At 50.9% G+C, this 25,837-nt stretch overlaps 1 protein-coding gene across 1 annotated transcript; it reads left to right on the top strand.

The window, feature by feature from the left end:
* Positions 1–2,007: 2,007 nt before the first annotated feature.
* Positions 2,008–25,189, top strand: TMPRSS3 (transmembrane serine protease 3). The gene is made up of 13 exons (XM_019017916.4): positions 2,008–2,119; positions 2,587–2,731; positions 8,014–8,124; positions 9,006–9,122; positions 9,524–9,647; positions 11,348–11,473; positions 12,876–12,919; positions 13,692–13,857; positions 14,660–14,829; positions 16,661–16,756; positions 20,194–20,336; positions 21,009–21,161; positions 24,097–25,189. Exons 2-13 carry the CDS (start codon positions 2,638–2,640, stop codon positions 24,112–24,114), a joined length of 1,362 nt encoding a protein of 453 aa, XP_018873461.3. The 5' UTR covers positions 2,008–2,119; positions 2,587–2,637; the 3' UTR covers positions 24,115–25,189.
* The last annotated feature ends 648 nt before the right edge of the window (positions 25,190–25,837 follow it).

The raw sequence follows: 25,837 nt of genomic DNA, 5'->3' as shown, positions 1-25,837 counted from the left end.
CCACTCATGCCGAGTCATGGCCCTTGTGGCCCATGAGGTGCAGCCTCCTTGTGGCTGTCCTTGTGTCCCCCCATCCTTACCCCACTCTATGCCCTGCCTGTCAACCCAAATTTGCCCCATCCAGATCGCCCAAGGCTTTCCACACATCAAAGGCAAACCAGAGCCTTTCCCATGCCCCTGGGCAGTGGGATCTGCCATCGGCTATTCCCTGTTCCCTGCTTTCTAGCCTCACGGCCCCTCTTGGGGTTCCTCAAACACTCCAGCATGGCCCCTTTTCCAGGCTTTGGAGCTGGTGGTCGCCCTCCTTGGAGGAATTTCACAAGAGTCACTTCACTGGTCACCAAGGTCTCTACTAAAACATCATCAAGGTCCCTGCTGAAACATCACTCTCCCTAGAGGCCGTCCTGTATCACTCTGCCCTCATCTCTCTCAGACCCTCCCTGGCCTAATCTCTTCCCAGTGCTTAACATCTGGGGCCCCATGGGAGCACTTTGTTTTTCTTGCTGGCTGCACTGTGTCTAGAGTCTGGCTCGTGGCAGATGCTTGCTAAATATTTGCTGAATAAATGCATGGATTCGAGAGTTGCCATCCACAATGGTAAATTCAGCCCTTCAAAGATGCTCAGCGCTCTGGTCCCCACAGCAGCGGTTAAACCCCTTTAAGCAGTGCTGTGTGCAGAAGCCTCTTGGGATGCAGAGGCCCCCGAGGAAGGAAACATGACGTGTCTTTTGTGGAGCGCAGGCTGTGATGAGCATCTTCAGGCTCCCTATCTTTTGTCTGCAGGAGCAGCTGCAGAATTGAACTTGGGGGCTCAGTTACAGGGAGGGACAGAAACCCCCACCAGAGAGTATGTCTGCCCTCTTGACGGCCACATGCTCAGCACTGGGCAGAGCCTACCCCTTCTTTCAAGTAAAAGGAGCGGCTGTGTTCCGATCACTTTCTGATGCAAAGCTTCTGAAAAGGTTTGCTCACCTTACTGACTAATTAAAGGGAAGCCACATTTTTCCCTCCCTGGTCTCTGCAGCCATACCACCAAGGGCTACTTGATAGGCACACGGCAGCTTGGGTTACACAGATGCCCGCGATAATGCCATTTGCTGTGATGATTGAGTCGACAAGGCTGAGTGACTTGGGGAAAATATTCCCCTATTGGACTAACCTGTTGGCGGCCTGCTTACCATCACACTTGTTTTTATAATGAAAAAGGAAATTATTTCTGCTTTTAATGATGGCAGCTCCAGAAATGGTGAGTAAAATGGGTGTGAGGAGAGAAGATGCTTCTCAACATTTCTCAATGTTGTACAGCCTGCCAACCACAGCCTGTTTGGGAGGGGATGTTCTCACCCAGGTTCCATCTTTCAGAAGCCATTTGCCCACTTATTCTTTTTATATGGATAAACTATGTAATTTGCTACATGCTGATAGTAAACAGAGGTATCAGCAAGAATGAAAGCCAGAAAATGGCCCAACATGAACTTCTTGCTTTTCTAAGTTGCTCTTTCAAGCTCTTCTTGCAATAGAAATGAAATGAACATTTTTGGCACAAAACTCTTGTTTAGATTTTACTATGATCTTGGGAAACATGGTTTGCTTCAAATGGCTTACGAGATCCCTTTGGAATTTCAAATGTTACAACAGGTAGTCACAAAGGGAATGAAAGCGGATGATCTGAGTATCTGTGTTGATGTGCCTGCTGGAGTCCCTGTGGATTTTAGCCCTTGGAGGAAGCAGGTTCCCAGAGCAGCCATGCCTGATATCTGGGAGAGGGAACTAGAATTTAATTGGGAACCTTCTGCTATTTCCCTGCTTCCTCCGCCCTCTCAGAGTTACAGGGAATGACTTAGAAAGGTCTCTGGTCTCCTCGGCATTGTGATAGGTGGAATTCTTTCGTAGGAAACACAGCCCCGGGGTTATTTTGATGCAAGCCGTTGGTCCAAAGCCACTCCCCACTTTGCTATGTGGGGGAAGGACCGGGCACCGGACGGCTTGGGTACTTTCGTTCTTAATTAGGTCATGCCCGTGTGAGCCAGGAAAGGGCTGTGTTTATGGCAAGCCAGTAATACTGTGGCCTACTATCTCTTCCGTGGTGCCATCTACATTTTTGGGACTCGGGAATTATGTGAGTACCGAAACTACTTATGCTTATGGTAGGTGTACCACACGCACAGGGAAAGAATTGCGTTTATGTGGGACAGGTGAAAACAATCGCAAAAAAGCAATGGAAAGGGCTTTGAGAGTAATTTATCTTCTGAACAATAGCAATATGGCAACTTCTAAATGGTGAGAGGGAATCTCTCTAAAGAAATCGATTTGAAGATTGGTTGGACAAACAATGGGAAAGTCATCGTCTTAGCAGAATTAAGTTCATACTTTTTTTTTTTTTTTGCTAATTCTAGAAGCTTTTCTGTTATCTGCTGTAGCTCAGACAAAAATGCATTCTCACCAGATGACTGTTTTTGGTTAATCGATACTGAATGCACTTTGTGTGGACTGTCGAATTTCAAAGATTTACCGTATGACCAAGATGCACCTGATGCTACAAGTATAAATAGGGGAACAAATGCTTTCTGTTCTTCCTCGGCTAAGGAGGTAGAGGTGGAGGCGGAGCCGGATGTCAGAGGTCCTGAAATAGTCACCATGGGGGAAAATGATCCGCCTGCCGCTGAAGCCCCCTTCTCATTCCGATCGCTTTTTGGCCTTGACGATTTGAAAATAAGTCCTGTTGCACCAGGTAAGTGGACCCAGGTGAGGACTCTGTGATTTCTGCCCATACCCTCATGTAGGTGACCAATGTGACGGACTGTCCCTGTGGGGGAAATATCTCCCCAGCCATTCTGACACCCACAGGCTGGACACCTGCACTTCCCTAGATCTGCAGAATCTCGGGGAGAAGGGGCATTGGAGAGGGGATCATTTCGTTAATCCCCTTGCTCTCTCCCTGGAGACCGGTGTTTTCTTCTCTTGTTGGAGGTTTTCAGAGACTGGGGCTCCACAATTGCCCTGTCAATCCTGAAGGAGTTCAGATCCTGGCCAGGAAATCTCTGAGTCCTCCAGGAAGTCCTGAGAAGCAGTGGCCACCAGTCCCTCCGAAAACTCAGGATAAACTGGATGTCGCCAAAGATATTAGAGGCCTAGATTAAAATCCAGCAGCAGATGACGGAGTGGCTCCTAACAACCGAAGGAAAAAAGTTGGTTTTGTAAATAAGTCACAAATGCCTGATAAAACAGTGGACTCTCTAACAACCTATATGGCTAGGATCTTTTTGACCAGAGATAGTCAGGACTGGTCAAAGGGAGCCGTGGGGTTGCCGGTTCTGGAAGTCAGGGCTTGGACGCAGGCAGATTCCTGACACATTGGTGCTAGGGAGGAACCACAGGAGCTCTGCCTGAGGTTCCAGAAAGTGGGAGTGGGGGTCACCCTAATGATTTCTTTTAAACCAACTGGAAAATTGGCTTGGAGGAGGTTTGGAAAGGATGGGAGGTGGGAGAAGAGGTTTCAAGTAACTGAAAAGACACACATTTAAAAATATGGCTCAAAATTAGCTAAGTGTCAATGAAAGAAAAAAAAATCTTGCAATCACCTGACCCCCAAAACTTACCTGGTTTTTATGGCTGCAAAGTCTCTTCCTGCTTTTGCCTGTATGTGTGGTTTCATGCACAGTACAGATATAGGCAGGTGGGTTTTTTTCCATAAAAGGTTTTTATAAATTTTTTCTTATGGAATCACAGTATTCCATCAAGTAGATATGCAGTTTACATAGCCATTTGATCATAGTTTGACCTATAGTTGTTCCTAATATTTTATAATATAAATAATATGAATATTAATAGCACTATAATATTCCTTTCTCTTATTTTTTGATTATTTTGCTATGACTAAGTAGTGGGGAGGAACAAAAACTTTTCCTCATAAATAGAGTAATGTATTGTTCATTAGAAGAACAATTTAGAAAATACAGTTCATTGAAAAGATTTTTAAAAATTACCCACGATGGCGTCATTACTCAGAGATAATCCTATTAGCAATTTATGATTGAATTTCTTGCCTTTTTCTATCTATATATCTATATTTCCTTTGGAAGTAACATGGACTATTTGTATTATTTTGAAGCTTTTAAAAAATTTTAGTAATATCGCCTTCACCTTTCTATGGCATTAAATAATTAAATATTTTCTAGATGTTGACAAACTGTGGCTGATGGGTCAAATCTGGCCCACCCCCTGCTTTTGTAAATAAAGTTTTATTGGAACACAGACATGCTCATTTGTTCACATACTGTCTGTGGCTGCTTTCACACCGTAACAGCAGAGTGGGGTCGTTAGGACAGACCGCATGGCCCATAAAGTTTAAGTGCTGTATTTACTGTCTGGTCCTTTACAGAAAATCTCGCCAACCCCTTTTCTATATCATCTTGTCCTCCTATAGGTATTCCATTATATATGTACCTCATTTGTTATTTCACATGTTCTTTTTTGTGGGTAATTTGGTCCATTTCCTGTGCATCAATATTATAAGTGCCATTCTTCTAAGTGTCCTTGGGGGTCGATATTTGCGTATATCTATGGTGACATTTTAGGATAAATTCCTAGAAGTGGAACTGCTAGGTCAAAACTTTCATCTGTTTTTGAGCTTTCCGGTGTCTTAAGTTTACACAGCTGGGAAGTTTACACAGTTTCTACCCCTGTGACTGTAGGTGGGGGGCCATTTCCTTTCGCTTCATGTGAATCATTGTGAAGTTGGTATGTAGTTATGCCTCATTTGCATTGTTTTCATTTCTCAAGAAGTTGAAAGCTTTTTTTTTTTCTTTTTCTTGAGACGAGGTCTCGCTCTGTCGCCCAGGCTGGAGTGCAATGGCGTGATCTCGGCTCACTGCAACCTCCACCGCCTGGGTTCAAGCAATTCTCTTGCCTCGGCCTCCTGAGTTGCTGGAATTACAGGCACGTGCCCCCACACCCAGCTAATTTTTGTATTTTTAGTAGAGGCGGGTTTCACCGTGTTGGGCAGGCTGGTCAAGAAGTTGAAAGCTTTTTCACACTTGTGTGCCATTTGCATTCCTTCTTTGGAGAAATGCTGTACATTTCATTGTTTATTCCAGGCAATGTCCTCAAGGACCAAGCACAGAGGAGGCGTGGGGCCCCTGCAGTGCCCTCAGGGCAGCCTGGCAGAGAAGCAGGGCAAACGGGAACTGACACAGCCTTTCGATTAAATGTCAATCTTTGATTTGACAATTTGGGGTCATTTTCTAAATCCAACTTAAATACAGAGCAGCTGGAATGTGAAGATGTCGTTCCTGGGGTTCCTGCAGATTTCTAAGCATAAGACGGAGGGTGGGCATCCTCATAGAGGAGAATTGTTAGTGTGCGGGGGATCGAGGTGTGAGGGTGGAGAGAGGATCCTTTCTGCCAGCTCACCACCGCAGATGGGCTGTCCTGGAAGGACTTGGTCTCAGACCCTGAGTTAAAACGGCCTTCATTATCATGATATCATTCACTCATTCATCTAGCACATTTTTATCAAGGACTACTGTGTGTCCCCTGCTGTTCTAGGTATGGATAATGCAGCTTCAACAAACCACTGAGCTTGTCCAGGCCTAAAACACAGAACTTGCCACGGTCTCTCGTCCTCCCTCACTCTGCGTTCCTCACAGCCTCCACATCTGCGAAGTGCAGCTTCTATTTCCCTGCTCTTCCTCCATCTCCTGCTCACCCTCTCCTCTGCACACTCTTTTCTCCTCGCATTCCATGTCTTTTCATCATTTTTGTCTTCAAATTCTCTTCTTTCTTAGGCAGCCTCAGCTGATATTGATCATTTCATAATCACACTCCTTATTGCCAGAGGGTGAAGTTGTGAGTCTCCACGGTCAGGCAGGGAAAGATCTTTTTAGCTCTTCTATGACAGAGCTCTCGGCTCAACATGTCCGAGAAGAGACGCAGGTGCTAGTCTCATCCTGGGCAATTGTGTGACCCTGGGCAGGCTTCTCTCCCCTTTCTGGATTCCAATCTTCCTTATTTTTAACAAAGACAACTTGGGCATTCATGTATTTTTAGGATTGATGAGGTAATTTAGGTGAAATGGCCTGCTCTCCCCAGGAGGGAAGAGTGCTGGTGGGAATTCTCCTGCTGCCCAGAGAGGATTATACTTCTGGCCAGGCATCTGGACACTCCTTACATATTGTTTCCACCAGATTTGCCTGGTTCTAGGGGCAAGAACTGTAAAGGGCCTGAGATGTCACCCTACTTGCAAGCCAAAATTTAGCCTGCCACAGTTTCATGGGTGCTTTGGAAGACATGAGAGTCCTGGGTCAGAGACAAAGGACTCTATTCCTCACAGTGCAGCAAGGGGCACAAATATCCTGTTTGTGCTGGCTGCCTTTGCCTTCTCAGTCCCACAGAGGCATGTGGAGCAGCCTACATGTTTGCTGCACGTGCAGGCAGTTTGCATTGCTGCTGCATATCCCAGAGTTAAGGGAACCCTCATCTTTATAGTGGTCTGCAAGCAGACCTTGCAAACTTTGCTCTGGAGGAAGGCATTATATTTGTTAAACTGGACAGCAAACAAACCTGCCTCTTGCTCTGGAGGGAGACGCTATCTGTATCTTCCAAGGCTGTTTGCTCTACACACATTCTTGAAGAGATGATCTGGAATGAAAGCTGTCAGTGTCTGTGCACAGCAATTGTAGAGAATGGTGTATCAACATCCTGTCCTCGGCTGGACATGGTGGCTCACGCCTGTAATCCCAGTACTTTGGAAGGCCAAGTGGGGAGAATCACTTGAGCCCAGGAGTTTGCCATCAGCCTGGGCAACATAGTGAGATCCCCATCTCTATAACAAAAAATTTAAACAAGCAAACAAAAATCAACATCTTGTCCTTGCATCTCCTCTGGGAGATCTCAGCACTACCTCTGCCTGCAAGCTCCCCGTGTGGGTTTCACCCCCTCCTCTGCAGGGGAACAGCCTTGGAAGTTGGGATGCTACTTCCCCTCCATCTTAGTGTCATAGGGCTGCTGAAACAAAGTCCCCAAAACTGGGTGACTTAAAACAACAGGAATTTATTGTCTCAGTTCTGGAGGCCAGAGGTCTGAATTCCAAGGTGTCATCAAGGCCATACTCCCTCTTAAACCCATAGGGCACCTTGCCCTGCCTCTTCCTAGCTCCTGGTGGTTTGCCAATAATCTTTGGCATTTCTTGGCGTGTAGATGCATTGTTCCCATCTCTGCCTTCATCTTCGTGAGGCTGGCTTCTGCCTGTGTCTCCTCCCATCCTCTTCCCTTCATGCTTGTTTGTCCCTGTGTCCTGATTTCTCCTTTTTGTTTTTGTTTTTTGGAGACGGAGTTTTGCTCTTGTTGCCCAGGCTGGAGTGTAGTGGTGCGATCTCAACCCTGCAAACTCTGCCTCCCAGGTTCAAGCGATTCTCATGCCTCAGCCTCCTGAGTAGTTGGGATTACAGGTGCCTGCCATCATGCCCAGCTAATTTTTGTATTTTTAGTAGAGATGGGGTTTCACCATGTTGGCCAGGCTTGTCTTGAACTCCTGACTTCAGGTGATCCACCCGCTTTGGCTTCCCAAAGTGTTGGGATTACAGGAGTGAGCCACTGCACCCGGCTGTTTTCCCCTTTTTATAAGGACAACAGCCACGTTGGATTAGGGCCCACCCTAATGACCTCATTTTAACTAGATGACTCTGTAAAGACTCTCCAGGCCATCTCCAAATAAGACGCCATTCTGAGGTACTAAGAGTTAAGATCTCAACGTGTCTTTCTGGGGGATACTATTCAACCCATAGCACATCCCCTCATCCCCCATGGAATAACCGGGTCAGAGGTGGAGCAGGTAGGACTGAACTAGAGAATGTGCCCCTTGGTGGGTGGCCCTTTCCCTAATTAAGGCACCTTTCTTTGGGCTGAGACTTCTCTGCAAAGAGGGGAGGGGGAAAAGATAGTTAAATTTGTAAGTTTCATGGCACTCCAAGTCAGGTTCTGTGGCTTTCTGCTCTTCCTTTTTCTGGTTTTCAGATGCAGATGCCGTTGCTGCACAGATCCTGTCACTGCTGCCATTGAAGTTTTTTCCAATCATCGTCATTGGGATCATTGCATTGATATTAGCACTGGCCATTGGTCTGGGCAGTGAGTACAATTCATTATTTAGTAGGATCTCAAATACCTAGCCAAGTAGTTAAACTTTCATGAGCGTGCCCTCTCATCCCAGCATTTTGCTGCTGCCCAGCCTTAATTACTGGAGGCAAACATCCTTTTGGTTTGCTGACTTGAAGTTTTATTTGCCCACATGAATGTAAAGTCAGTCTGGGGTGCAGCAAGGGCTGCTGGCCATGCTCATGGCTTTGTCACCAAGGAACCTGCCCGGTTAGGAGTGGCCAGAGGCAGCTGATGAAATAGAATCCTGCAGGTGGGAAGGAGGCACTGACCGGGGCAGCGGGGAGAAGACAAAGAGACCTATTCATGCAATGCAGGCGCACCAGCTGTTTTTACAATAAGGTGCATGTGGCTTTTGAGAAAGTGGGTCATTTGGATGGAGGGTCTCTAATAGGGAACAATTTTTCTTTCAAATACCTGAATCACAGGTCAGTTCAATTCGCCACCTGCCCCACTGTGTGGTCCACACTTTGTTCACTTTCTGCCCTCGGTAAGAGAAACCAGGAAGGCCGAGCAGTTCTCAGTCAGGACTCCTTGCTCGGCTGGCTCAGCAGGTTGGCCCCCCGCCATGCAGTTTCTCTCTTGACCTTGAGACCTCCAGAGTCTAAATTCACCTTGCACTGTGGTTCCTGGGCCAGGCCACATAGCGAGATAAAGTGGGGCACAGCAGCCCCACCCCTTGGAATTCAAAACAGAAACTGGGCTGCAGGAAACAGGCTGCTGACAGGGACGCAATTTCAATACAGGTTTCATTATTCACGGGCCAGCTCCGCACTGTGTGGCAGGGGGACAGTTGTTAGTGTTGCACTCTGAAAGAGCTGTTGGTTAATTCCTGCCTTCCTCCCTTTTCCCAGTCCACTTCGACTGCTCGGGGAAGTACAGATGTCGCTCATCCTTTAAGTGTATTGAGCTGACAGCTCGATGTGACGGAGTCTCGGATTGCAAAGACGGGGAGGACGAGTACCGCTGTGGTAAGGTCATGGCTCTTCCCCCGGGGAAACAGAAGGAAGCAGCAGAAGCCAACCCTGACCCTTCCCATCTGTAAAATGGGTCCAAGTCATTGCCATTTTTAGGTCATGTCCTCAGCTGGGATTGAACTGGCATTTGCCCAAAGACATGTTGGGCTGGGGATCAGGGAGGGCCTTCCATGGAGCTCTGACTCTCTTGGGGAGACAACATAAGCAATAAGATGAGACCACCGAGAAGTCTCAGGGATCCAGAGTCACTGCTCTGTGATGGGGAGGCTGCTGTGGACAAGAAGTGGGTCAGATTTGGCAGAGGAGGGGTTTGAGCTGGCTGTGGAGAAACCCCTGCCTATGGTCTCAGGGTTCCACCGGCCACTAATGAGCCTTTCTTTCTGCCCATCGGCCAGTCCGGGTGAGTGGTCAGAATGCCGTGCTCCAGGTGTTCACAGCTGCTTCGTGGAAGACCATGTGCTCCGATGACTGGAAGGGTCACTACGCAAATGTTGCCTGTGCCCAGCTGGGTTTCCCAAGGTAAGTTAAAGAGCATTTCCAACCCGTGGGCAAAACACAGAGAGGATAACAATGAAGAAAGACAACTACCATTTAGTTGGGCACTATTGGGTGCTTTAACGCTCTCAGATTCCATCCTCACATCCACCTTAGGATGCCCGATATCATCCTCACTTCACAGGCAAGCAAACCAAGGCCAGACAGGCTAAGTGACTTGCTCAAGGCACATGGGAAGTGGCATGTTTGGGGGTTCTCAGGGCCAGGCCAGGATCGGAGATACGAACATGCAATAAAAAGTTTCAAAGTATAAAACAAAAACAAAACCAAAAACCCCTCCAGCTCCTCAGCTTGCGGCTCCTAGAGTAGCTTCCTGGACACTTTCCTGCTTGGTCCTGGTGGTCACATCAATGTCCATGCACGCTTCCCCAAGAACCCCACAGAACCAATTGTTGAAAGTCAGAAATTTAGTGAAGACACAATCATCCAAAACAGTTGTTTAGCAACATGTAGAACAAAGAACTATAACAGTTGACTATTCACTTTTTAGTGTTTGTGTTGCCTACGTGATTTTTTGCATTGGAGTGACACAGTTTTGGCCTAGGCATGGGCCTCCTTCTCTCCCCTGGCCTCTTCCTTCTGACTTCCTGCGGCTGCTGTACTTCCACGGGTTCCCCTAGCAGCCTCCTTACTCCCCTTTGCTCTCAAGTCTCAGCACTCAAAGCAGGCAGGCTGCATTCTGCTTTGCACTCAAGTAGATGGGGTCGTTAAAGCCACACTGCCCTGAGTCCTCCACAGAGTCTCAGTTTTCAAATTCCATGAATCATATTCTCGGCTGTCTTTCCCCAAAGCCGGTGGAAGCCAAAATGCCCTCCAGCCTCCAGCCCTGATTACATTTTCCTCAAAACTCAAAGTTGACTGAACTTTGTATTCCACATACACATCCCCATAACATTTACAGTAAGCTGAAGAAATCCTGTTGATAAGCTGGTGTGTTCACCATGAAAACAAGCCTACTGTACTGTGTTTTGTTCATTTCACAAGGGAAGGAGAACACGGCTCTTTATTCACCATCTTCCATCTTGTGACTCTCCAACCATGTGATTCTTTTTTAAAAACTTGCATCACTTTCACCACTGTTCTCCAGAAGACCTGTGTCCTGGCACTGTAAACATGAGCTGGGCTCTGGTGTTCGTGGAATCGCTTTCTTGTATGTGTTCATCTCTTTCCAGTGGGGCCCTGTGCTGGTCCTGGGCAGGTGAGGGACATCTCTCCTGTTCCTCCAACTCATTGTTCTTGGGGAGCTTGGTGTCCCTGGTTGGGTGCCCCCCGATAATACTGCACCTAGTTTTGTGCTCACCTCCCCTCTGGACTTGCTTCAAGCCAAGCAAAAGCCATTTCATTGGAATGCGCAAAGAGTGACTCAACCAAGGACATCAGGAGGTGGTCACTCACTGTGTGGCTGCAGCCCAGGGTGGGTGGACGGGGCCGTCAGGTGCAGGCCGGAAGCGGGGGTCATCCCAGAACACAGCAGGCCTGGACTGAATGCCTTGCCAGGGTGAGTGAACTTCATTCTCTTGGCAAAAGGAAGCCTTTGATGGGTTTGGGGGGACAAAATGACATCCCCCATGTACAATCCCTGTAATACTGTGACTCACACATCGGTTGAATGCTTCAAAGTGTAAAGTTACCACGTCGGGTCTGTGTTTCCAATGTGCTTGCAGCTATGTAAGTTCAGATAACCTCAGAGTGAGCTTGCTGGAGGGGCAGTTCCGGGAGGAGTTTGTGTCCATCAATCACCTCTTGCCAGATGACAAGGTGACTGCGTTACACCACTCAGTATATGTGAGGTAGGTGGTCAGGCGATGCTGTTGTCTGCACAGGTATTGAGTCACCTGCTGGATTTGTGATGCTATGCTCAACTCCACAAGGACTTAAGAGGCATACATGTGTTATCTCAGATGGAAGGTGGGAGTTGGTCACCTTGATGAGACTGGTGGATGCGCCAGGCTGGGGGTGCGAGAACCTGGTCCCAACTGGGCAAGTATGGCCCAACAAAGAAAGGGAAGGAAATAGAGTAGAAGGGTAACAATGCTGTGCGTGTGACCAATGTACTGTCATGTGACAGGCACTCTGGGTGTGTCTGGGGAATGAAAGCAGGCAAGCAAGAAGGGGGGTGGGGAGGAAAAGAGGAAGGGAGGGAGGGAGGAAGGAAGGAAGGGAGGGAGGAAGAGAGGGAGGGTAAAAGGAAGAAAAACAGAAATTAAGATAGAAATTTATCCTTCTTTGTTTATGAAGTATTTTAGCATTCATTATTTATTTTACATGTTTTCCCCAACAACTCATGGGGAAGGTAAAACCAGGTGTTCTTAAATAACCACCAGGTAACTGAAACTTACAGGGACCACCTGCCTTGCCCCAGGTTATATGGTGTGTAGCAGATACAGCCAAGAGTTCTGAATCCAATTCCATATTCTCTCCCTGACATCTAGGCCCAAACCCTAAGATGTGCATTTTCTGCTCTGGGAACAGTAGGCTTGTTGGTCTGTCCATCGGGGATGAATAAGCACCCCGGGACCCACATGCAGTCTGGAGGGACAGCTCATGTCTTGGGTGCTAAATCTCAGTCTGGTGACACTAGCTTTCTCTTGCATGATGAGCTGGGGCTCAAAAGGTAGAAAACGTTACAAAGATTTTGGGATCCCTTTCCCTTCACTATGAGAAAAGCACACACCCTGGTCTCCACCTGTGTGTGGGGGTGGGGGTAGGAGTGTCAATTTTGGGACAATCACACTTTGTTGCTCTGGGGAAGGAGTCCTCTGCCAGGTGTGTGAACCCAGGCTACAAGGAGTCCTAGAGAGCTTGCCACGCTGTCCCTTGGGCACTCTTGTGTCCCTAGTGGCCAGGAGGTGGAGAACATTGGGCTGAATCGCCATGCAATGACAGCGTGATATGTTGATAGAATATATCTCCTTACACATCCTTTATCACTAGCTATCTAAAGCTTAGAAATACAGAACGGCCTGTTGTATACACAATACTTCACTGTTAGTCGAGTGTTTTACAATGAATTGTGTGACCTCATCCTCATGGTTTTTTTTTCTTTTTTGAACATAGACTAAAATTGTAATCTATATTCAAAGAGGGGGAAATAGAATTTATTTTTCTGTTACCCTAAGATTGAGTTTTTAAGAGTGTTCCTTTCACAGATCTGGGGCATTTTTCACGAAGCCTACTTTTTCTCTGCTTTAGGGAGGGATGTGCCTCTGGCCACGTGGTTACCCTGCAGTGCACAGGTAAGAGTTCCAGAAAGGCAGGGGTCCAGGGGGAGCAAGCACATGCTGAGTCCTATCTCCTTGCCCTCAGAGTCCTCTCTCCCCATGGGGCTCTGTATCCCTTCCTCCTGGGTGCCAGGCGGGAACTCTGTGTACCCCTACCTGCTGGAGGAGGGGAGTAGTGTCATCCTCACCCTGTCGGCCTCACCTGTCAGGTGGGGGAGACAGCCAGAGCAACTCATTAGCAGCGGACAGGACCAAGGCCCATGATGTCCCATCACTCTGAAGAGCCTTGAGTCCCTGACTCAGTTCCCACTTCCTCCTTACACGTGCACAGTGCCCACTCCAGGCCACGGGCAGTGCCCCTCGTTCCTGGCAGAGGGGAGTGTTCACACCACAAGGGTGGGGTCTGGAGCAGTCAGGGAGGTGCATGCACCAGCAGCAGTGAGGAGGGGGCTGCAGAAGGTTCCTGCCTGCTCCTGACATCCCAGGGTGTTGTCATCACTGGGGGAATAGGATGGGGAGTGGCGCTGCCAATGCTGGGCACTGACCAAGCAGGGCAGGTGCTTTTCCCACCGCATCCCCCACAGCACCCACCATCCTCAGGTCTCCCCAAAAGCCTGACCACCTCCCTTGCTGAGCTCCCCCTTGCAGCACTTGTCTTAGAGCTGCTGTGAGCTCTGGGAGTGGGGGCAGTGAGGGTGGGGAGAGAGGAGCAGGTGTATGGTGGTGACAGCTTGTCCCCCAAAGAAGTCTGCAGGGTGGACCCACAAGCCTTTGTTCCCCTCCATAGCCTGTGGTCATAGAAGGGGCTACAGCTCACGCATCGTGGGTGGAAACATGTCCTTGCTCTCGCAGTGGCCCTGGCAGGCCAGCCTTCAGTTCCAGGGCTACCACCTGTGCGGGGGCTCTGTCATCACGCCCCTGTGGATCGTCACCGCTGCACACTGTGTTTACGAGTGAGTGCTGCTGACCATCTTCCCAGACTCCTGTTCACTCCTGGGTCATGTCAGGGTGGGGCTGCTTTGGGTGGTGAGAAGCGGGTCCAGAGGGAAGACAGAGAGACCAACCTCCAAGTAATGTACAGTTGGAGAGGAGTCTCCAGCCTCACTGTGGACCCATCATCATCGGCTGGGGGTAACTCGTGACCTTGAGCTTGTTTTAAGGATTGTAGCTCCTAGCGAAAGGGCAGACAGAAGAGGAAGGAAGCTCCTGTGCTGGAGGAAACCCACAAAAATGAAAGGACCTAGACCTTCCTATAGCTAATTCCAGTGGACCATGTTATGGCAGAGACAGGGTGAGATGGTGGTGTGGGAGGCTAGAGGGAATATGTTGGGGGCCAGGTACTGGGTCTCTTCTTAAAATCTCAGGAGCTTAGAGTGCAAGAAAACTACAGAAAAGACTTCCAAACACAATGGTTCTCCCTGATATTTTTACCCCCTATTTTGTTGCTGTTTGATGAAGAATGGTCCCTGATAGACTCCTTGCAGTGACCAATGTTGAGTTCAGCCCTCAAATGCCAAGACGACTTCAGAGGTGCTGAGAGTGAGGCCTGTCTGGGAAACACATGGGGTGTGGGTCTGTGTTTCTGTAGGGCGTGGCAGTGCAGTTGCATATACAGCATAAACAAGAAGGGTGATGGGACCACATCTTGCCTGATAACCTCTCCCACCATCTTCCTAGGTTTTCAGGATACCTGAGGTCAATGAGTTCAGTGGTTGGACTTTTCCTGTGCTTCACCTCTTGCTCTTCTCATTTCAGCTTGTACCTCCCCAAGTCATGGACCATCCAGGTGGGTCTAGTTTCCCTGTTGGACAATCCAGCCCCATCCCACTTGGTGGAGAAGATTGTCTACCACAGCAAGTACAAGCCAAAGAGGCTGGGCAATGACATCGCCCTCATGAAGCTGGCCGGGCCGCTCGCGTTCAATGGTACATCTGGGTCTCTATGTGGTTCTGCAGCTCTTCCTTTGTTTCAAGAGGATTTGCAATTGCTCATTGAAGCATTCTTATGATGGCTGCTTTATAATCCTTGTCAGATATTAATAATTCCAACTCCTGATTCATGTTGGTGTTGGCATCAGTTGATTATCTTTTCTCATTAAAGTTGTGATGCTCCTAGCTCTTGCTATGACAAGAGATTTTCAATTGTATCCTGGACAATGTGGCTCTCATGTTTGCAGACTTGAGTCCTACCTACATTTTCAATGTTACCCTGTTTAAATGTAGTTTGTAGATCCTGGCCTACAGAATGAATGCACTGATGACTCTGCCAGGTAGATTGGTGGGCTGTAGTTCCAACGATAATTTTAGAGCCTTCATGGGCTGTGTGCTTTGTCTGGTGCCACCTTCTCCGTGTTGGTGCCACCTGGAGGCAGGAAGAGCTTCTTGAGGCCAGACCACCTGGGGCCTCTAGGTGGTGGAAGAGAGTCATCCATCTGTAGGGACAAAGAGCACTTTCCTGTCCAGGAGCCTATTGTGGAGGGGTCACTCAGCCAGTGCCTCCCACCTGCCTGGTTTCTCCAGGTAGAGGGGCCATCTTGGTTGAGAAACAGAACCTCCCAGGCTGGCCAGGTGGTGTGGTGGAGTCCTCTCATTTCTTTACAAGCTGAAAGATGCTGGGCACCCTCAGCTCCCTGGAAGTACAGAAAAGTTCTCTCCCAACCAGCAGCTCCTAAAGACCCTGTTTCTTGAAAAAGTCAAGCCCTGCCCTCTGGACATTACAAAAATGCCAGAAGAGCCACACCTGATAAAACTTTCAAACATCTGGTAGATGCAAACAAAGTACTAGGAGACTACTCCCAATTAAATTAAAGCCCTCTTTCCTTCTTAAGAAAGCAGGGAAAGCATAATAAATAGGTGAATTCCCTCTTATTGAAGCAGAATCCTGACCTGAGACCAGCTGCAGGCTCTACCTGGCAGAGTCATTACTGCATCCATCACATGGACGCGTAATGCCCAGAAACAAATATTTCCAGAGAAGCAGGAAAATGATTATGGTGGTGCCAGTTTGCCAACTATTATTAATGATATTGTTTATAGGAAATGAGGTGCCAGCACTTGTACTTTGCCAAAGTTTCAAGTGAGTTCTTCTATTTCTTCTCTACCTCTCCATTACTGTTCTGCACAGAAAAGCTCAGGGAACCTCAGGGTGTGTTCACACGAAAGCCCGAGGTATGTGCAGGGCACTCTGGCTTTGGGGAGGCCCACAGGACCCAGCCCTACACACAGGCAAACTTGTCACCTCCAGATATCCCAGGAACCATAGCAATATTCATGGAGCCGTGTTCTATAAGCAACACCCGCACTGTGACCTAGCCGGGAGTGGGCACGCGCTGGCCTGAGAGCCTGGTCTGCCCCATCGTGTTTTGGTAAATAGACATTTTACTGGACACAGCCACACCTATGTGGGTACCTATTACCTGGGGCTGTCTTCATGCTCCAATGGCAGCCAGAGACCGCACAGCCCACGAAGCCTACAACATCGACTATTCAGCCCTTTCCACAAGAGGTGTGCTGACCCTGGTCTAGGTTCCCTCACGCTGCCACGGTGGAGGGCCCTTTTACAGTTTTAAGTGCTCTGGGTGTGGTGGATGGGGTAAGGGGCTCCTGCTGTGAGCTGATCATTTTCAAGTAACCAAGGGCTTGACCTTCCTTCCCTTGGGAGATAGTTTGGGCTCCTCAGAGGCAGAAGCACAGATGAGATTGTTTTCTCGGACTCCTGCTTCGATTGAGTTGTGAACTATTGTTTCCTTTCAAGCAGAAATGATCCAGCCTGTGTGCCTGCCCAACTCTGAAGAGAACTTCCCCGATGGAAAAGTGTGCTGGACGTCAGGATGGGGGGCCACAGAGGATGGAGGTCAGTGGGCTGAAGCCAAGATTCGGAGTCCAGGAGCTCAGAACCCAGAGGGCTGCGGAGGGGGCTCCCCCAATGTCCCAGTGTGATGTTCCCATGGGCCGCCCAGATACCCCGGCCAGGGAGTGCATGTCAGCTGCTCGGGACACACAGTCAGCCAAGGAACTGTGGGTCAGGAGTCACGGTTCCATTGTTATGGGGACAACATGACCCTGCAGACCTTCTCAGGAGAGAGTTAGACCTTCTCGAACACAGCAGGTGTTTCCCTTTCCCTGCCCGGACCCCCGGCCTTGTTAACTGAGGACATACAGAGCCCACCTAGACAACCCTCCCAGGCTTCATTCAGAACTCAAAGATTCGTATTTGTGACGACTCTTTTTCTTGTGGGACTTTGGAAGATGTGTTCTTTCATCCTACAAAGAGCAAGTGGAAGCAGCAGCAGATGAGATCACTGTAATAATAAAGGAAGTAGGAATGGCAGTAACCATAGTCCATGCAAATGAAGCCCGGGCCACCCTTTCCTTAGTGTGGGTACAGAGCTGGTCATGAGTCTTAGGTTTTTCCATCAATCACTTTCTTTGTTAGTAGGAAGAGGATTCATTTTCCGTGGCTGCTGTAACAAATTATCACAGTCTGCGTGGCTTAAAATGATGGAAATTGGCCAGGTGTGTTCGCTCACACCTGTAGTCCCAGCACTTTGGGAGGCCGAGTCTATGGGATCCCTTGAGGCCATTAGTTTGAGACCAGCCTGGGCAACATAGAGAGACACCGTCTCTACAAAAAATACAAAAATTAGCCAGGCATGGTGGCATGCACCTGTAATCCCAGCACTTTGGGAGGCCAAGGCAGGAGGATTGTTTGAGCCCAGGAGTTTGAGACCAGCCTGGGCAACATGGCAAGACCCTGTCTCTACAAAAAATTAAAAAAATTAGCCTGGGCCGGGTGCGGTGGTTCATGCCTGTAATCCCAGCACTTTGGGAGGCCAAGGCAAGTGGGCCATTTGAGGTTCAGGAGTTTGAGACCAGCCTGGCCAACGTGGTGAGACCCTGTCTCTACTAAAAATACAAAAATTAGCCAGGCATGGTGGTGCACACCTGTAATCCCAGCTGTTCAGGAGACTGAGGCTGTAGAATCACTTGAACCTAGGAGGCGGAGGTTGCAGTGAGCCGAGATCATGCCACTCCACTCCAGCTTGGGTGACAGAGCAAGACTCCATCTCAAAACAAACAAACAAACAAACAAACAAAGATTAGCATGACATGGTGGTCCCAGCTACTCAGGAGGCTGGGGTGGGATTGCTTGAGCCCAGGAATTCTAAGCTGCAGTGAGCCGTGATCATGCCATCATACTCCATCCTGGGTGACAGAGTGAGACTTTGCATTTAAAAAACCAAAAAAAAAAAAAAAAAGAAAAAAGTGGAGATTTATTTCCACACCCAGTTGAGGTGTCTGTAGGGTGGTTTTCCTGGAGGCTCTGACCCCTTTCCTTTGGGTTCTGGTGGCGGCGGCTGCAGCTGCATTGGCATTCCTGGACTTGTAGCTGGATCTCCAGCCTCAGCCTCCTTCCTCCCATGGCTTTGCCCCCTGTGTCTCTGTATCTCGAACTTGCCTCTCCTGTGTCTTATAAGGACAGCAAGTCGTTGGATTTAGGGTCCACCCTAAACGCTGGGAGATCTTATGTTGAGATTCTTACCTTAATTACATCTGCAAAGACCCTATTCCAAATAAGGTTGGGCTCCATAGTGGCAGGTAGGCATATTTTGGAGGGGCCCACAGTTCAACCTAACACAGGAATTTCAGTGTTTTCCTCTCAACACCGATTACTTGAGCCCACCCCCGGCTGAAGGCACCCAGGAGCTGACCTGGATGCTTTGAGTCTGTGGGGCCTACTTACCCTGCCCCCCACTGGCAGTGCTGCCCACCTGGCTGAGGGCACTCACAGCTCTCTGTAGTTTCCAACCCACCCACATGGCCCAGGCCCAGTTCTGTGCCAGTGTGGCTGGTCCAGGGCCTTTCCAGCTTCATCAGAACCAGCAACCCTGGTGTGTGGTGGGAGCTGGGACACCAATCTATGCTCCCCTTCCTCTCATGGTGGGCTCTCATGCCGGACCACCCAGCCCACCAGAGTCATTCTGATGACACTGGGCTCTGAAGAGGAGGCTGTGCAACAGCTTCATCCTCCCAGGAGATTCTCCATCCCGCTGCCGATTTGCTTCTCGCTGTCAATCTGCTCTGTCCAGTGCAAAAGGTCCGACGAGCCCCTATCCTGATGTAGCTTCAGCTCCAGCCTGTCCTGGAATCTTCTCCCATAATGCATTGAGCTGTTTCGCCACGTTCCGGGCAGGAAGCTGAGTGTCTTGTGATACCATGTGCTCCTCAGAGCAGCCCCTCAGGGTCCTGTCATTGTGTGATTTTGTTGTCTCCATGGAATCTATGGAGTCTTTAAAACACCAAGATGCCTGGGTCACAAACCAGCTGAGTTGGAGGGGTCCATCCCTCGGTGTCGGGGGCGTGCTTGGCCCACTGCACGTGGATTAAGTCTCCTGTGACTGTTGCAACAAATGACCCCAAATTCGTGGCTTAAAATGACAGAAAGGTATCATCTCATAGTTAGGAAGGTCACAGGTCCAAACTCAGTCTCAGGGCACTGGCGTCAAGTGTGGGCTGGGCTGGCTGCTCCCGGAGGCCCTTGGGGAATCTTCTCCTGCCTTTCCCAGCATCTGCACTCTGCCCACACTGCTTGGCTCTGCCCCTCCTTGGTCTTCCGGGGCAGCAATGCCGCATCTTCAAATCTCTCTCTGACTCTCTGACTCTGGTCCCTGCTCTGTTGTCACAGCTTCTCCTCCGGCTCCTCCAAAGACCCCTGTGACTTCGTCGGGTCCACCCTCTTACTCGGGATCATCTCCCCACTCAAGGCCTGTCCCTCAATGCACCTGCAATGTCCCATTTGCCCTGTAAGATGACACAGTCACAGGTTCTGGGGATTGGGGTGAGAATGTCTTTGGGGTCATTTTTCTGCTGACCATCCCAGAGTTCACAAAGATGCTGAGTGAGTGACCCTCCTGGGCCTCAGTTTCCCTCCCATAACCTGAGGTGTTCTGATGGCTGATTGGGCTGGTGCCCTGGGGAGGTGTCTTGGCCACTGTTGCCCCCACTCTTCCTCCTCTTTGGACACCTTAGGAGAGTCGGTGGCCCTGCCTTGAAGCAGAGTGGCCCCTTGCAGCCACTCGTAGGAGGGCAAGCTCTGGGCTTGATGTGCTTCGAGACAGTGGGAGTCTGCTCGTCTCACCCGCAGGGCCCTGTCCTTTTCCGCTGTTGCGTCACACCAGAGAGCATCCCCCTCGTCCCTCGTTCCCTCACGCCCCTGGTCTCAGCACGCGCCTTCTGTGTTTTGAGCCGGGCTTCCTTCTCACACACATCCCCTCACTCACTTTGAAGCAGGTGACGCCTCCCCTGTCCTGAACCACGCGGCCGTCCCTTTGATTTCCAACAAGATCTGCAACCACAGGGACGTGTACGGTGGCATCATCTCCCCCTCCATGCTCTGCGCGGGCTACCTGAAGGGTGGCGTGGACAGCTGCCAGGTACGGGGCCACGGCGGTGGGCGAGGCCGTGGCAGGGTGACCCAGCCCTTGGGACAGGCCGTTGCCAGCGTTTCCCTGTGACGGAACAAAAAGTAAATTTACAGGGCGTGGAGAAGAAATTTGCTCAAGATATCACTCCTTTTCCTGGCTGCCAGGCCTGTGTTTACCCAGTGATCTGGCTCTGCGTGGGTGCTGGGTGGTGGGAGGAGTCTCATGCTGCTCCTCTCCAATTCTGACTTTGTGGGGGACCACAGGGGAGGCAGGTGGTGGGGAGGCAGGTGGCGGGGAACCAGTGAATCTGGCCCTCCGAAAGCTGCAGTGGATGGGACTCCAGTTCTACTAGTTGGATCACAGGTCACCTGAGGGCCCTGGCCAGGTGGACCCTCCCTCTCACCAGCTGCCCTTGAGCTTCAGAGGGTCAGGGTCTGCATTCTGGAAGGGACACACAGCTGGAGGCAGCACCCCAAAGGGGCCGAGGGACATCCTCCCTTGGGGATGCTGTGTCTGGAAGGGCTGGTGGGTTCCCTTCTGTAACCTGGGTCATCCATTGTGACGTCTTGAAGGGGGGTTCCAACTCCACAGCAAGCAGCCTCACATGGCAGACTGTCCACAGAAAGCAATCTCGCATGGTGGTGACTGTCCCCCAATCTTTGCGTCTTTCCTGTCACCCAGGGGGACAGCGGGGGGCCCCTGGTGTGTCAAGAGAGGAGGCTGTGGAAGTTAGTGGGAGCGACCAGCTTTGGCATCGGCTGCGCAGAGGTGAACAAGCCTGGGGTGTACACCCGTGTCACCTCCTTCCTGGACTGGATCCACGAGCAGATGGAGGTGGGTGCGGCGCCCTCCCCAGCTCACGTTGTCCCTGGCTTTTGACCCTAAGGTCCCTTAAATGTAACCCTGGTCTTGCTATAAAAACCAGGGCGTGACCCAGTGGTTGTCAATTCAGCAGCAGTGATTTGGTGGCTCCAGGGTGTCAGACGCTTGTGCTGAAAACAGAGATCACAGCTAGTCCTGGGCAGCTCTGGGTGGGTGCAGCCTGGCAGGCAGAGGAGCTGGGGCCGGGAGGAAGAAGGAGCCTCACGACATGGGAAAGGAGGAGGCAGCGAGGAGGAGCCCCTGCTGGGATGGGGATGGGTCGGGCGTGCCCCGTGTGCCAGGAGCAGGGAGAAAGTGGGAGGGGGCAGGGGGCTGAGACAGTGCGGGAGAGGACCTTGCCTGCCTGCTGAGGGGCTGGAACCTCGCTGGGAGCCAGGGATGAGAGGCAGCAGTCAGGAGAGGCTTGGGGAGCTCTGCATTGGTGGTGTGGGGGTGGGGGGTCCTGGAGGGGGAGGCATGGAAGTGGGAGGGGCCTGCAGGGGGGCACCCAACAGCCAGGCTGGCTTGGCAGGACCCGGGCATGGAGGGGAAAGCTGAGACGGTGGAGGAGGAAGAAGGAGGCTTAGGGCTTCGCTGGGACCCTGGCAGCTGCGCGCTGGCAGGTGAACGCGGCGCCTTTCTCATGTGGGCGCTGGGGAAACATTTGCTGGCTTGATCTCAGATGAAGTCTCTCACCCCACTCCTTGGGATGGTTTCAAACACAGGAGGTCCTCACTTAATACGGTTGATGGGATCTTAGAAACTGCAGCTTTAGGAGAAACAGTGCTCACAGGCCCTCCAGCAACGTCCTTGCTTGCAGTGTAATTTTGTTATAAAGTCGATGAGAAAAAAAATTGGTTTCATTATATATCATTTTGCTTAAAGTCGTAGTTTCCAAGAAGTAACAATGACGTCAAAGTAAGTACTTTTTTTTCCTAATTCAAGTGAAATTTATATAACATACAATTCACCATTTTAAAGTGAACAACCCTGTAGCATCAGCACATTCCCAGGGCTGTGCAGACACCACCTTTGTCAGTTCCCAGCATTCTCATCTCCCAAAAGACACGCGGCACCCTAGAAGTACGCAGTTACTCCCCACTCCACTTTTCTCCCCAGCCTCTGGCACCCACCAGTCAGCTTTCTGTCTCCAAGGCTCAAAGACCTTTTTAAAAAGCTCATTTAATTTGAAACATTTGACCAAGAAAGGACATCAAATGCTGAATGTGCCTCAGGCGTTAATTCCCGTTTTGCTCTCATTGATTTTGTGCTTTAAATGAGAAACTAAAGAATGGTGCCCACGGGCACAGGGTGAGGCCTGGGACTGAGACCTGGGCTAGCTTCACCTCCAGCACTGCCGCCCTGCAGCCCTGAGCACACCCTTGGGGCGTGGTGAGGGCGGTGCTCGGGCTTGGTGGAAAGTGCTTGCTCCTGCTCACCTTGCTGGGAGATGCAGCCTGGCCCCATACTAGGCACCGAGTGGCCTGCAGTGCTCTTCAGTATAAAGCTCAGCCCAGCCCGCCCGCACTGTAGAAAGGACCAGGATGGACAACTGAATGGGAGACCTCCTCACTGTTCAGGGTGCTGTGGGAGCCTGGAGCACAGAAGGGTCGCGTGGGCACAGAGGGCAAAGGGCAGGAAAGGAGAAGCCGGTCCTCCACACGGGTCTGCAATACATGGAGGCCTTCACGGGACACAGATCCCCAGGGGCTGAGCACTGAGCTGGTGACCCTAAAAGTCCCCCCTTAAGACACTGAAGGCACAAGGCAGAGAAGCCCACGGCCATGTCTTCCAGCTGTCGTGGGTGAGCTGGAGACAAACGTTCAAAATCAGTCTGGGGAGCCCGCTCACAACGGTTCCACCACGGGGCCGCCTCAGCCCCTCCCATGTCAGCACCGTCCTGGGCCACAGAGCCTGTGACCCTCCCTGTACTACAGCAGAGGGGACCTGCATGAGGCCCCCCAGCTAACAAGGGCAGAGTGTGCCTCACATCAGATCCCCGACGTGGCCCCAGTGTGACTGCACAGCAGAATCAACAGATCTCAAACTTAGGGGTGCAGAAGCCTCTCTCAGGCTGTTTGTTAAATGTGAAGATTGCAGGGCGTTTATCTGGAGTCTGATTGGGAGGTCTGGGGTGAAGACCCTGGTGAACGTGTTGCATGGGGGCTTCAGGGCACACTGAGAAACCCTGGGAGGGTCTTGGAGGCAGTTTCCCCTGTTGTGGTGAAGCTGCAATGGAGGAGCTCGTCTGTGACACTGGCTCCGGCAACGCCTGGAGCCCCTGCTCCCTGCACAACACCTTAGTCATCCGCTGCCTCCAACCCACCAGTGCATGCGAGAGATGCGCAGCCTCAGACACGCCCTTTCCCAAGTCCCTCTTCAGACGTCCTAGGGGAGACCCAGAAGAGACTTCCTTTCCTGGGAGGCTTTCCAGCCGGCCCGCTGTGTGTTTCAGTTGTCCATTGTGAGGAATGTCAACGTGAGGGCCTTCCGAAGACTCACTGTCTCGCGGGGAAGTGTCCCGTGTGCTAGTTGGTGGCATGCCGTGGCCTCATCTTCATTTTCATCCAGCACTTTTCTCTATCTAGTTGGGGGTTTAAAACAAAATTCTTCTGACTCAAACCAGAACTCAGGAACACAGTGCCCAGACCTGGAAGGTTCCTATGGAAGTGACGGAACTGTCACAGGGCGGAGATGGGACCTGCGGATGCATTGCTGGTTGGAGCTTTTCATGCCTGCCTGGGATCCGCTCAGAGCTGGCAGCCCCAGGGGGAGGCCAACCTTGTCTTCATTGTGGAGAACAGCCCCACAATTCCCACAGGGCAAAATGCAGGTGCCCACTCCGTCATCATGTTGGACGGACGGCTGGAAGTGCTAAAAACAATAACACCTTTGTTTTCATTTATAGAGAGACCTGAAAACCTGAAGAGGAAGGGGACAAGTAGCCACCTGAGTTCCTGAGGTGATGAAGACAGCCCGATCCTCCCCTGGACTCCCGTGTAGGAACCTGCACACGAGCAGACACCCTTGGAGCTCTGCGTTCCGGCACCAGCAGCAGGCCTGAAAGAGGCACCCTTCCGTCTGATTCCAGCACAACCTTCAAGCAGCTTTTTGTTTTTTGTTTTTTTGAGATGGAGTCTCGCTCTGTTGCCCAGGCTGGAGTGCAGTGGCGAAATCCCTGCTCACTGCAGCCTCCGCCTCCCTGGTTCAAGCGATTCTCCTGCCTCAGCTTCCCCAGTAGCTGGGACCACAGGCGCCCGCCACCACGCCCGACTAATTTTTGTATTTTTAGTAGAGACAGGGTTTCACTCTGTTGGCCAGGCTGCTCTCAAACTCCTGACCTCAAATGATGTGCCTGCTTCAGCCTCCCACAGTGCTGGGATTACAGGCATGGGCCACCACGCCTAGCCTCACGCTCCTTTCTGATCTTCACTAAGAACAAAAGAAGCAGCAACTTGCAAGGGCGGCCTTTCCCACCGGTCCATCTGGTTTTCTCTCCAGGGGTCTTGTAAAATTCCTGACAAGATAAACAGTTATGTAACCTCACGTGCAAAGCCACCAACAGCCACTCAGAAAAGACGCACCAGCCCAGAAGTGCAGAACTGCAGTCACTGCACGTTTTTATCTCTAGGGACCAGAACCAAACCCACCCTTTCTACTTCCAAGACTTATTTTCACATGTGGGGAGGTTAATCGAGGAATGACTCGTTTAAGGCCTATTTTCATGATTTCTTTGTAGCATTTGGTGCTTGACGTACTATTGTCCTTTGATTCCAAATAATATGTTTTCGTCCCTCATTGTCTGGCGTGTCTGCGTGGACTGCTCATGTGAATCAAAATCATCCACTGAATTCCAGGGGCTCCGTTACTGTCATCTCTCCTGTGTGCATTGCGGACTTGGCATTCTTCTGTCGGAACAGGTTGCTCAGCAGATCAGCATCAGCTCGTGTCATACACAGAACTCAAAAGTAGAGCAAGGCCAGGCAAAGTAGTGGGTGTGAGCGGTGGCTGGAGTGAGAGGTGGCCGGAGGGTGTGAGCGGTGGCTGGAGTGAGAGGTGGCCGGAGGGTGTGAGCGGTGGCCGGAGGGAGTGAGCGGTGGCCGGAGGGAGTGAGCGGTGGCCAGAGGGAGTGAGTGGTGGCCAGAGGGAGTGAGTGGTGGCCGGAGGGAGTGAGTGGTGGCCGGAGGGAGTGAGCGGTGGCCAGAGGGAGTGAGTGGTGGCCGGAGGGAGTGAGCCCTGTACAGAGGGAGTTAGCAGTGGCCGGAGGGTCTGAGTGGTGGCCATAGTGTGTGAGCGGTGGCCGGAGGGTGTGAGCGGTGGCCGGAGGGTGTTAGCGGTGGCCGGAGGGTGTGAGCGGTGGCCGGAGGGTGTTAGCGGTGGCCGGAGGGTGTGAGCGGTGGCCGGAGGGTGTGAGCGGTGGCCGGAGGGAGTGAGCGGTGGCCGGAGGGAGTGAGTGGTGGCCGGAGGGAGTGAGCCCTGTACAGAGGGAGTTAGCAGTGGCCGGAGGGTCTGAGTGGTGGCCATAGTGTGTGAGTGGTGTCCGGAGGGAGTGAGTGGTGGCCAAAGGGTGTTAGCGGTGGCCGGAGGGAGTGAGTAGTGGCTGAAGGGTGTGGGCTGTGGCCAGAGGAAGTGAGCAGTGATCAGATATG

This window comes from Gorilla gorilla, chromosome 22 (genome assembly GCF_029281585.2).
Source record: "Gorilla gorilla gorilla isolate KB3781 chromosome 22, NHGRI_mGorGor1-v2.1_pri, whole genome shotgun sequence".
NCBI classification, from domain to species: Eukaryota; Metazoa; Chordata; class Mammalia; order Primates; family Hominidae; genus Gorilla; species Gorilla gorilla.
The sequence above is the reverse complement of the archived record's forward strand: the minus strand, read 5'-3'. Positions and strand labels throughout refer to the sequence as shown.